Below are 12,524 nucleotides of genomic sequence, written 5' to 3'. Positions count from 1 at the left end.
ACTTTGGCTACTGTGTTGAGAACAGATGGGGTGGGCTGGGGGCAGAAGTGGGAGACGAGGTAGGAAGTGAGCAGACAACATATGGGCAGGTCCTGGCTCCTTGAGGGTCTCACTCCAGATGGCCTACGAGGTGGGGAGGCCTGAAGGTGGGGGCGGCTGGAGGGGGTGCTCACCCGACCTGCCCCAGCCTGAGGCTTCCATCCCCCACCAGAGGGGACCATGGAACGGAGACTCCCCTAAACCAGAGGCATGTATCCCCAACAGGAGATTTTGGGATATTTCTCAAAGGGCCATGGGCATTCTTGTGGGGCCTCACAGTGGCTCTATTCCTGGACACACTGTAATTACTTGGGGAGCTGGACCCAACCCCAAGAAGCAGGGGCAGCCCTGGGAGCACAGGTCAGCTTCACAGTTTCAGCCAAGGAGGCTCAGGGCAACAGCCTAGATATGGGCCATTGCTGGCCTGTGCGACAGAAAGCATCTTCTCTTTCCAGTGAGCAGGCGCATGCGTGCTTCTGCCTGGAGGGCCAGGGAGGACTAATTACATGGCTTATCTTGCTCCAAGTTTCAGAGGCGTCTGAGGAACAAATCCAGGAGTAAGTTGTCTTAGGAGGGAGGTTCTGGGACCTGAGCTGGGGAGGAGAGGGCGGATGTGATGGCCCTGGAGGGCATAGCCAGTACTCCCATTCCAACCTTGGGCACGAGGACATGTCTTTGGGGTGGCTGTGGCTGGGGTCAGAGTTTGAGGGGCCCAGTGCAGAGGTGGAATGGGCACCATGGGAATGTCTGAGGGAGTTGGATGGTTTTAGAGAGATCTGCCAGGTCAAGGCAAGGACCCTGCCTGAGCCTAGCCAGGGAGGGCAGAGGTCTGGAAGAAGACACCAGGTGGGTAGGGCATCTGCAGGGCACATGTGGCCTCAGCCAGGCCGGAGACCAAGAGGACAACATGGGCTGGATAAATGTGGGCCCAGGTGCTCAGGGCCGCCCATGGCTCTGAAGTCAGTCCTGAGTCCAAAGTTGAGTCCAGATGCCACACTGGGAAGCATGGAGACGGACAAGGGCTGGCGTCAGTATGTGTGGTTGAGTGACACTGCTCAGCATAGGCCTTGGCTTCTGCAGGCCAGGCCTCTGCCCACTGGGTACCCAGAAAAGATGCCAAAGTCCCACTTTCAGGAACACATGCTGGTGCCTAAAAGAGAAGCTTAGGGCTCAGAAAAGGAAGCTGTAGGAGACATCACTTCCTCTCCTGCCAGTGTTCCTTGTACCAGCGTTCCGATTTCTCATGGGTGGCAGGAGAGAGTGGGCAGGGGCAGGAGTGTCCGCCGCAAGCAGCACTCCAGGCGGACAGGGCTCTAGGTGGCCTCACCTAAAGTGAAAACAACTGCTGGCCTTGCTCTATAAATAGGTTCTTGGGAGAGTGTTTCCACATGGGTAGCTCCTGGCAGGAGGAGGGGCTGGCACGGGATGCGCTTCCTAATGACTTTCCTGCAGGCTCTCTGGGCTGGCTCCAGCCTCGTCTTGAGCATGGCTGTGGGGGCCCCATGGGTCACGGAGGCAGGGTGAATCTTCTAGGGAGGTACTCCCCACAGTGGCCGAGCAAGGGAATCCAGGGTGCCAGGGCGGGTTGAGCCTACCAGGCAACGGGAAGAGACCCTGTTCCAGGATGGCGATGCTCACAGGAAGTGGAGCCATGCCCCAGGGTGCCAGGACCGCCCCGCCTGCCACCGCTGCCTGAGCACATGTGGTTTCCTCAGCAGCCTGCGGGGGCGGAGCAGGGGTGGTAAGGAGAGAACCCCCAAGGGTTCTCTAGGGAGATTCTGCTCCCCCTTAAATGACCACACACCAATTAAAGTTGGAGCCATCAGGGGCCCATCTCAAGCAAATCGTTTCGGAAATGAGGTTAATGACAGGGCACTGGGGTGACAGGACCAGTGTGACTCACCATGCTCTCACTTACTCAGCAGGCTGGACTTCCGGGATTCGGGGCAATCACAAACACCCACCCCCAAGCCTGTGCTCTCCCCAGAGGTGGCCTTAGTGACAGCAGAAGAGACAGCCTGAGAGTGCTTGCCTCCTTGGGTGGGGAGGGGCCCAATCCCTTCTCACCACCAGGGACACCCATGGCAGGGGCCATGGGATCAGGAGATGAGAACTCTAGCCACCTAACATTACAGAGCCAGAGGGACCCTGGGACCACGAGTCCCCCCATCCCCACTGGCACATGGGGCCAAGTTCCAGGGAAGGGGCCTGATCCGCCAGGCCAGTGGCGGGATAACATCAATGGTCACACACTAACCACACTTACTTGCGCCAGCCACTGTAGTGAGTGCCCAGTGACACAAGCACTATTATACAGAGGCCCAAAAAGGTCACAGAACTAGTTGGCGAGAGCCAGGGTTTGGACCTGGGCCATGGGTTGGGGGCCTCCTGACCTCACCACTCTGCCCTTGCCCCACAGAGCACCCCCCACCCACCACTGAGAAATCACGATGCTGCAGCAAACAAATCACAGGACAGAAGTCCAAGGACTATGCTGGGTGGCAGGATGGCCAAGTTCCCACAGCAGGCTGGCATGTGCTACCCGAGTCTCTGAAGTGGGTGGCTAGGTGACCACAGGCCTGTGGCAACCCCTTGACACAGACTGTCAGGTGCTCCCAAGGTGTGGTGACTCGGGTGAGAGGTGGAAAGGCTTTGCCACAGGCCAGGGCTGGACTTGGTGGCTTTTACCTGGGAGCTGCCTGCCTTGGTCATCCCGGCCACCTCTCAGCTTCTCCAGCAGGAAGTGCAGGTTTATCCCTAGAACCCACAGAAACTGGACAATGGTAGGCAGCTGGTTGCAGTTTAAATCATAGACATCTATTCTTTTATTTCACATTGGGAAAATTAGGGCATGAAGGGGTTGGGGAGGTGAATGATGGGGAATTGCTGCTGATATGTACTTACTGACAAAACTGCTAACCTAACTTCATCTTCCTAACAAAAAAGAGATTCCTGCAATTTGGTTTCTGAGAGCTGTTACCAAATCCAAAATTAGGAGAGATGACGGCTGAGCCGAGCCATTTGCATTTCCAGAAGGGCTGCTTTTGTGCTTGGCAGCAAGAGTGGGGGATCAGTAGCAGCCCCAGCTACAGGGAGCCATCGGGTAGGGCTGGCAGAGTGTCGCATAGGGAGATTCTGCAAGAAAGGCTCTGTCATGTAGCCCCTACACCTCCCCAAGCCACCTCAAGCCCACCCAGGCCCCACATTCCTTGCTGCCTATGAGGGCCCTACACTCCCAGGCAGTGTGGTGTGCTGCTCAGGAGGCCTGCAGCGTCTGCACGGGGAGGGGGTGGGAGTACAGAACTGAGGCTAGAGGGACAGTGCCCACAGCGGTCACAGCCGCCTAGGACCCCCGTTTCCCTCCCCTCAGATTCTCACTCAGAGCAGTGAGGCCCTGAGTCAAGCCTCCCATGAGCAAGAAAAGGAACTCAAGAAGAACTCAGGCTCCAGGTGATAGCCTTAGCCCACCCCACCCCCAGCCCTGCCCTCAGCATGGTGATACACATTGACCCCTGGCTTGGTGGAGGCAGTCTCTGTGCTGTTTTTTTGTTTTTCTATGGGGGACGGAGAAAAACAAAAACAAAAAAATCCTCCGTCTCTGGGGGACGGAGATTTGCTCTGTCCCCCAGGCTGGAGTGCGGTGGCATGATCTTGGCTCACTGCAAACTCCGCCTCCTAGGTTCAAGGAATTCTCCTGCCTCAGTCTTCTGAGTAGCTGGGATTACAGGTGGGAGCCACCATGCCCGGCTAATTTTTGTATTTTTAGTAGAGACGGGGTTTCTCCATGTTGGCCAGGCTGGTCTTGAGCTCCTGGCCTCAAGTGATCCGCCTGCCTCGGCCTCCCAAAGTGCTGGGATTACAGGTGTGAGCTGCCGCGTCCGGCCTGTCCTGTTTTAAAGAGCAGCATTCCAAGAAGAACATCCTGCCCCCAAATTCCAGGTCTGGCTGGTGACTCAATCAAGGGAGGGGTATGGGCATGGACACCCAGACCACTCTAGCAGAGCCCTCCGACAGTCCATGGGGCTTGAGCATCGGCCTATTCACGCTTGGCCCTGGCTCTGGCCTATTTCTATCTGGACAGCCCACGTCAGGCTGTCCCAGGACACGCTGATATCATACTACAAGAAGTGTGTGGGGGCAAGTCCTTCTTCCTGACCCCTTACATCCAGTAACCAGTGGAGCTTCCACTGGCAGTCAACAATCAGGGACAAATACCACACCACTACCCCTGAGACCACCTCCCTCAACTCCACATATCCTCCAGCAGAGAACGGTGGATTTCACAGAGAGATTCCAAACTCGATCCTGGTGTAAACTGAAGACAGGGGTGACGGCAACTGAGGTCTGGCCTGACAGCAAGAGCTGCCATAGGACGCCTTGGAGACCCTGTGCATGTCCTGCTGCCCCCAGCGAGGGGCCATCATCTGTCTCTGGAGATGACCTTGCCCTGGGCTGGTTGCTCAAATCATCAGTCTCCACCCATGGTAGGTCCAAGCCCAGGTCCAGAAGCCACAGTAGGCAGCCCAGTGCTGGTCCGGTGGCAGGAGGGCTGGCATGGGAGGGAACCTACATGGCTGGCTCCACAAGTTGCACCTCCTCTGAGCAGGCTGACCTGCAGTTGCCCAGACTCTCCTTCAAAGCCTCCTGAGGTAGCCAAGAGACTTACCTGTCAGCACGAACCAGCAGGCCTGCCAGGCTCTTCCACACACCGGCAAGGGCCGCGTGGGAAAAGTGCAGCAGGTCCTAGCAGTTGCCAGAGCACCCTGAGCCCGCAGCTTCTTCCCATTGACAGTGCAGGGGGAGTATGGCGTTGATGGCATGCCCCGTCGATCCAGTGGGACTGGTGGGGATGGGGAGTGATGGGCTTCTCTTGAACACCTGCTCTGCACTGAGCACAGTGCATCGCATACCTTGTCACCAGAGGACGGTATCACAACCACTTCACACAATAAGAACCCAAGATTCAGAGAGGTTAGGTCACAATGTTGAGGTCACACAGCTGGCAACAGGAAGCTCCCTCCTCCCCCAGTGTAGGCCAGAGAAAGCGTCCCTGTCCTTGTTGTTCATCAGGACTCAACACAGCTGCCCTCTTGTCAGTCCAGGCTCTGAGGCATGAAGGCTCTGCTTCCACCTAAAGGCTGCAGAGGCTGGGAACCCACTGACCACATGGTACTGACAGTTCCTGGGAAGATCTAACACCACCTCCCATTCCCCAGGGCAGAGCAGGTGTGTTTGAGGATAAAGACCTCCTTGGCTGGCTGAGCCCAAGAAGTCGAAGATGGAAGGCACGGGCGACACACAGACACAGGGAGAACACTTGTCCTGGCTTCCCCAGCACAGGGGCAGAGGTAGGAGCCTATGGAAGCCCTCCGGAGCAAACGGAAACTCCGGTGCCTGAAGCCTCCAAGTCCCAACAGAAGCAGTCAGTGGGGGCCAGCCAGGGGGAGGTGGGTGCATGCAAGGGCTCTGACTGCCCTTGTTCCCTGACACCCTGAACAGCTGAAAACAGGGGTGTCCTGGCCTCAGAGGCAATCCTGGCGGAGGCCCTCCCAAGTCACCATTCTCATTCTGTTTGGGCCCTGGGGATGGGAAGATTGATTAAGTATCATCCAGCATAAGCCACTCCTGCAACAAGTGCAATGAAGTCACGTTTAATTTTGAGATTCCTGTGCTCTCACTCACACGAGGAGGAGGAAGCCACCTGGCTCCAGTGAACACGTGTGGAACAGAAATCAGGGCCACTGAAAGCCACCACCCACTCGAGAGGGCTTGTTCCCGACAAACCTGACTCAGATGGGCCCACTTTGGGCCTTTAGTCAGATTGAGAGAAAACCCCCGGCTCATCCAATCAATGTGCAGTCAATTTCTACGCCATGGCAGGGGTGGCAAAAGCCAATCACGTGTCCAAATGATGAGTGAACATCAAGGCATCGTGGGGCCACCTCCTCCAGAGGGGGACCACAGTCTCGGGACCCCCAGGGAGCAGGCATTTTCAAGTGGCTCCTTTACATTAAGGAAAATGTGGTCCTCTCAGTCGGGTCTGAAGCATCATTTGTGTGTGAGCCCGGCCCACTGGGGACCTCTGGCTGCCAGGTGGAGAGCCTCCTGGTGCAGACAGCAAGGTGGACGGCAGAACTGCAAAAATCCAGGGCTCCGGTATGGATGTGATTCCCACAGAGTCCAGTTCCCTTTATTTACCCAAGTCCCACGGTACAAATCCCTGGCCTGCCACCCGCAAATCAACCGAGCTCCTGATTCTTGCTCCCCTGATCATGGTGTTGCTCTCTGCATGATTAGCTGCTGGTTCTCCAGACACTGCTTCAGCTTGTCCTCTGTCAGTGTCAACCGCTGCTCCAGGATGGAGACTGTCTGCAAAATAAACAGTGGTTGGGTCAGAACACGGAAGGGCCACCAGGCTGCCCTAGGGACCCTCCTTGGCCAGTCCCCACTTGGCTGCCTCAGCCACTGCCCAAATGCCAGCTGGCTCTTTCCACCCAGGGGTTCTGCCAGGCCCCTTGTCTCTGGTGCTACTGGGACAGCCCTTGCCTTTACGTCTGCTTCTCCTGGCTCTGGATGGCTGATCTCTGCTGTTTGTGGGCAGGGGGTGGGGACACAGTGAGGGGAACGCGATGGCAGGTCCCACAGCCTTTGGTCATTTCTTGAGAACCAAGGGGTCAGGAACCCCCCACCCTGGTGGCCTGGCATTTAGATTGGACTTCTGGAGCAAAACCAGCTTCCTTGTCTGAGCCAGGCACTGTCCGTAAACAACTGGAGACCATCAACCACCTCCACTCCAGAGGTGAGAAAACTGCACCCACAAATGATGGCACTCCCTTGGGTCCTTCTCCTCACACCTGGAAGAGCCTCCCAGGCTGGCAGGGGACAAAAGCAGGGAGGTGAGTCCCCTAATCCCAGGAGGGTCTCTGCCTGTCCAAGTCCAATGAGGACTACTATAGGTTATGTCACCTGGGACTTCAGCCCAGGGCAATCACAGGCCATGACAACTTCATCTCTCTGAGCCCACTTTCTCCTCCCAGTGTGAAGGACAACCAAGCTCATGGCTTAGGTAACTCAGCAGCCCAGCAGTTGCTCACCCTGACGGTGCTTGTTGTCATGCTGCCTTCCTGAAGCTGGGACCTTGCTCTCCTGGCCTCTCTTATACACCCAGCACAATGGCTCACCTGCGGACCTGCCTGCCTAGCCTGACAAAGGCCCCCAGCTGCTGGAGCTGCGTATGCTTCGTGGGCCAGGGCCAGTCTTGCAGACATAGCTCCCAGACAGGCTGGGACAAGCTGCCCTCCTCCTCTGGCTTTGAACAGAGTCAGCAGAGGGGCAGCACTGTCTGGTAACCTGCATGCTCCCCAAAGAGGGGCTGGACCAGAGCAAGCCTGCCCCACTCATCACTTGCACAGTTGGACCATGCTGGCCATGACACCTCTGGCGTCATTTCACTTCCCTCTTTAGGGTTGGCTGAGTGCCTTACTGTATGCCAGGCCCCCGCCGGCCACTGGATGAGCCCATGTGAGTATGGCAGCGTTGACTCTGATACCATGCAGCCCATAAGCATCAGGAGGGTCAGATTAACCTCACCTGTGTGCTTTCCCAAGAGGTTTTGCCCCCTTCCCTGGGGCTCCATGAAGTCCTGGGCCTTGGTCCAGTGGAAAGAAAACTTTCTTTCATACATTTAATATAACATTGAAACATTTTAGGAGGGAGTTTCCCCTCTAAGGCTGCTATAAATTCTTGCAGCGTCCCACACGGATGTCAGCTGCTGTGGAGGGTGCTCCGCCTGGTGGCTGGCCCCTTCTAAACGAGCCAATCTGGGCTCTGAGGGCTCTGAACCCTCTGTCACTGGACAGAGCCTGGAAAAATGCTGCCCATGGAACACAAACTGCACCCTGAGAGGCAGAGCTGAGCTGAAAGAGACCATCACATTCCCCCTGAGCTGGCCAGCCAGCCAGCCAGGGAGGGGGTCTGCAGCTCATAAAAGTGGCGGCGGAAACAGCCCCCGGCTGGCCTGGGGCAGCATTCCTGGAAGTTTCCACTGGCTGCTGTGAAACTCACAGGGCCAAAATCATTCTTCATCCAGACTTTTTCCGATGGCCCCAAACTCAAGGCCACAGCAGAGGAGCCTGTTTTTCCTCTTCTGCCTTTATTATTTTTTTTCAAACTTTTCACAGGAACTCAGTTTGCAAACGTGGAGATAGTGGGCCCAGAAAACGTGTGTGAGGTGTTGGGCTAACGTCAATACGGAGGCCTCCACTTAGTTCCATAGGGGGCCCATACTTCAGCTCAGTAGGAATGTGACCACTAAATGTGTCTAAATTATTTGAAAAGAGAAGCATCACCTGTTTCACAACCAGCCCCCTGCATGAAGGTGCCACCCCGTTGAGGCCTTCCTCTCAGAGCTTTGAGGATCACTTCACAGCATAGTAGACAAACAGGCTTTTTACGAGGTCCAATGCCCCTCAAGGCAGTTTCTCCCCCTCCAGCCTAGCTTCAGAGGAGCTGTGTCATCTCTGTGTTTGGTCTCGGCTTCCCCTGTTCCTTCTCTGCTAAGGTGCCGGGTGGTGGCCACCATCAGGGAGAAAGAAGTCCACCAGGCCCTTCCCAGCACATGTGATCCCAGCTGCCCCCACTCTGAGCCAGGAGAAGGCCTGGGAGAGCAGGATGCTTTTTGGATTTCTGTACATTAGAATGCTGTCTGGCATTCTCTGCTCCATATAGTTAAAAAAAAAAAAAAAAAAAAACCTACTTTCTTGAAATTTTTTATCTTTTTCTTAAAAATCAAATTATCTTAATAAAGCACAGGGCCTCATTTTCACAGAAAATGGTGACTCCTTATAGAAAGTGAAACATGGAAATCTCTTTTTTTTTTTTTTTTTGAGACGGAGTCTGGTTCTGTCGCCCAGGTTGGAGTTGTAGTGGTGCGATCTCGGCTCACTGCAAGCTCTGCCTCCCGGGTTTATGCCATTCTCCTGCCTCAGCATCCCGAGTAGCTGGGACTACAGGCGCCCGCCACCGTGCCTGGCTAATATTTTTGTATTTTTAGTAGAGACAGGGTTTCACCGTGGTCTCGATCTCCTGACTTCGTGATCTGCCTGCCTCGGCCTCCCAAAGTGTTGGGATTACAGGCGTGAGCCACCGCGCCTGGCTGAAACACGGAGATCTCAAATGCTGCTGGTGTGCCTTCCCTCTACAAGGGGAAGGAAGGGGTTCCCCCATGATGGAAATGTCCCACTGGGCATCCAAGTGGTAAAGTGAAGACATGCTCAGGGCTGGTGGCACACACAGGTGGGAGGGCTGGCAGGCCACCTGCAGGGAGTCTGTCTGGGCCACAGGCCCAGAGCAGCCAGGACAGGCCACCACAGTGCTACTGTGCTTCCCCAGCTGCACAGGAGCTGTGGGAGGAGGGCAGGAGAACATCTGAGATGGCAGAGGGGGTGTGTGGGGGGCATCCCTGGCACAGACCAGTTTGGAGCCATATCATGTGGCCTTGTTCAGAATGTATCTTTACCTGTCGGTTCAGAACAAAAAGTAAGCATATCCCCATGCGAGGGTTCAGAAAATATGTGCTACCTCGGTGTACACAGGCCACTGCTGTTCCTGCCTGCTGCCTAGTGGCCCAACTCCCAGCGGGGCCCAGCCAAGCAGGCCGCTCTCTTTGCCTCATGCTCCGTCCACCCCGGGAATTCTCCTGCTACACAGCGCCTGTCCTCACCAGGCTGGAGACAAGGCCACACCTGCCCTGGAGGGTGAGGGGGAGTGCTCTGCAGGCAAACACCTCTGCGGCCTCCCTGGGTCCACACTCCATCGCCTGGCAGCCTCGACTTTCATTTATTCAAGGGCAAATGAGTGCTGACCTTCCAAACAGATCCTTGATCACACTGCCTCTCACCCTGTGCTCTGTACAGAGGAGCAGGGGCCTGAGGTCTGGTCCCAGCCCCTCAGAAAGTCCCCAAAGAGGTACAGGCTGGGTCGGGTGCCAGGTGTCAACAAGGGAAACTGCTTTACCTGACATAAGTGTCCATGGCTTCTGGCGTTGGGGCAGGGTAAAGGGAAACTGACACAGGGGTTGAGGAGTCCAGGGCTCTGGCTGCTAGAGGGGCAGCCTGGGCAAAGTGGCCAGGAAAGATGGCCCATCTCCCAGAACTCCCTCATGCTGGGGTCCACCCTCCCACAGTGCGGCCCCTTCTGTCTGCCGACCTTGGAGAAACCAGGGAGCTCATTCCCTCTCCCAGGACCTGGTGCCGCCCTGGGAACACTCTTAGGTCCTCCGTGCAGTATGAGGGGGACCAGCAGGAGGTCCTGGGACTGGGCTCTGGGCAATTCACCCTGATGATTGACCCTCTGCTCCGTGGGCTTCTCTTGGCAGCTGACTTTCATGGGGGGCTCGTGTGTACCAAAAACTTCAACAAACCTTCAGTGTAGGAGCTTTTATCATCCCCATTTTACAGATAAAGAAACTGAGGCACAGTAAGATTAAGTAACTTGCCTAAAGTTACACAGCTTATCAGTGACAAGCCTAGGCTGTGAGCCCGGGTGGCCTGGCTGCAGTGTGTACACTAAAGCACTGGGCAGTGTGCATCTTGGCTCTGTCCCCATCAAGAATGCCAAAGGAGAGGCCTGCTGGTGTCCCATCCCACTTCCAGCCCTGACGCCTAAATGCAGGCAGCCTGAGGAAAGACTCCGGGTCCCTGTCCTCACCCAGCAGCAGCACCTGCTGTCCTGGTTTAGGCTGCCTGGCCTAGCTGCTCCGAATTAAATGAGCAGAAGCTCCTACCTCAGCCAGTGGGAATGGATAGCCCCCAGGGTCACCCACCCCCTCACACTGTCAGCCTCACGTGTCACCTCCCCCTGAAAAGCAGTCTCTTACCTGGCTAAACATTTAGGTTTGGAATTATGACAAAGGTCATAAGAATAATTCATGTGAATCACGAAAACTCAATGTAAAAGGAACTGAAAGGACACAGAGACAAGAACCTCCTCCTGGATATGCAACGAGAAGCTGCCCCAGTCGCTTCACTGTCAATGCTTCTTTCACCGGCACTTGTGCCACTGCAGCATTAAGTGATCAGCCCCAAAACACGCTGTGGAACTCACCTGGGTCACTGCTGGGTGCCCCATCCCCTGAAGACAAGGTTCACCTTTAAACAAGGTACCTCTCTCTCCCTAAGTCGGAGTGACAGGAAGCTGGAGTGAGGACCCTATGGCCTGGGCACTGTCACTAGTCACCCGATACTGTCCGCCTCCCAGGTCAAGGCCCTCATGGCCAGTGTCAGGAAGCCTCATGGGGTGTGGTCAGCAGGGCTCCAGAAGTTTTATATTCAAAGTCACATCTGCCTGAGGTTCACCTGGGGGCTCATTTCTGAACCCTTTTCCTACTCTGTTACCAGCAATTTCCAGGAAGCCAGGGCCCTTCTCAAGAAAACCTTGGTCTTCAAATCACTTGTTTGCCATCGAATGTATTCTGTTGTTTCTCTAGACCAAGGGTTAGCAAACTACTGCCAGCTGCCCCTTTGTGTAAATAAGGTTTTATAGACACGCCTGCTGGCTTCTGTATGGTCTCTTCCGTATGGTATCTGCCTTCTGGGTCCAATGGCAGGTTGAGTAGTGGTGACAGAGGCTGTATGGCCCACAAAGCCTAGAATCTTTACTGTTTAAATTTGCTGACCCTTGCCCTCACTCTTCACTTACTCAAACTCTCACTAAGCACCTCCCCGTGCTGGCCTGTCCCTGGCCCAGGGTGACAACACCCAGACAGACTTGGCTAGGCCCACAGGGTACACCCCAGTTCAACGAGGCAGATGCTACACAGGCACACAGACAGTGGGCTGCACTGGGGGACAGAGGGGCAAGAGGGGCAGGAAGAGAATCAGGACCCAAGGAACGGTGTGCACGAAGGCCCTGAGCTGGCTGCTAACAAACGGGAAGGATGGACCAAAGGAAGCATGTGTGCTGGAGCAAGAAGAGGGGGCCTTGGGGGAGGCAGGAGATGGGGTTGGGCCCTGCAGGTCATGCCTAGCAGCTTCATCTTTACCCTCAGAGCAGGAGGGTGCCAGGCTGAGGGGATTTGAGACCCCTCTGGCTACTACATAGGGACAGTCTGCGAGTGGCTTCATGGCTGTGGGAAGGTGAGGTGCAGGCAAGAGAGAACCAGAGGGGATGACGGTGGCTTGGACCGGGGGCAGGAGAAGCCAGGAAGGAAAGTGGATAGAACCAGAGATAGCCACAAAGAATGAAGCACCAGTACCTGGCGACGAGTTAGACAGGGGTCTGAGAGAGGAGGAGATGTGCTTCAAGGCCAAGAACACGAGACAAGAACTGGCCCTGCAGGAGAGGCAGAAGACGGGCTCCAGATTGCACAGGCTGAGTATGAGGACCCCCAAGAATGTTGAGAGGGTCTAGCAGGCATGGGGTGGTCTGAGAAGCCTGAGCCAGCAGCAGAGTTGCTCTGCATTTTTGAGACTGGGACTACTGAGGAT

The 12,524-nt window shown here is 55.7% G+C and overlaps 1 protein-coding gene across 7 annotated transcripts in view; it reads right to left on the bottom strand.

Moving 5' to 3' along the window:
• Nucleotides 1–5,654: 5,654 nt before the first annotated feature.
• Nucleotides 5,655–12,524, bottom strand: part of POC1A (POC1 centriolar protein A) — an 81,173-nt gene continuing 74,303 nt past the window's right edge. For 5 of the 7 annotated variants that reach the window (XM_023195564.3, XM_023195563.2, XM_023195562.3 and 2 more), the window contains one exon: nt 5,655–6,408. In XM_023195564.3, coding sequence (XP_023051332.1) covers nt 6,310–6,408 — 99 coding nt within the window. In that variant the 3' untranslated portion in view covers nt 5,655–6,309. The remainder of the gene's footprint in view (nt 6,409–12,524) is intronic. The other 2 variants (XM_023195568.2, XM_023195567.3) reach the window with 1 other exon arrangement.

Source organism: Piliocolobus tephrosceles, chromosome 2, assembly GCF_002776525.5.
Source record: "Piliocolobus tephrosceles isolate RC106 chromosome 2, ASM277652v3, whole genome shotgun sequence".
Classification (NCBI taxonomy): Eukaryota; Metazoa; Chordata; class Mammalia; order Primates; family Cercopithecidae; genus Piliocolobus; species Piliocolobus tephrosceles.
The sequence above is the reverse complement of the archived record's forward strand: the minus strand, read 5'-3'. Positions and strand labels throughout refer to the sequence as shown.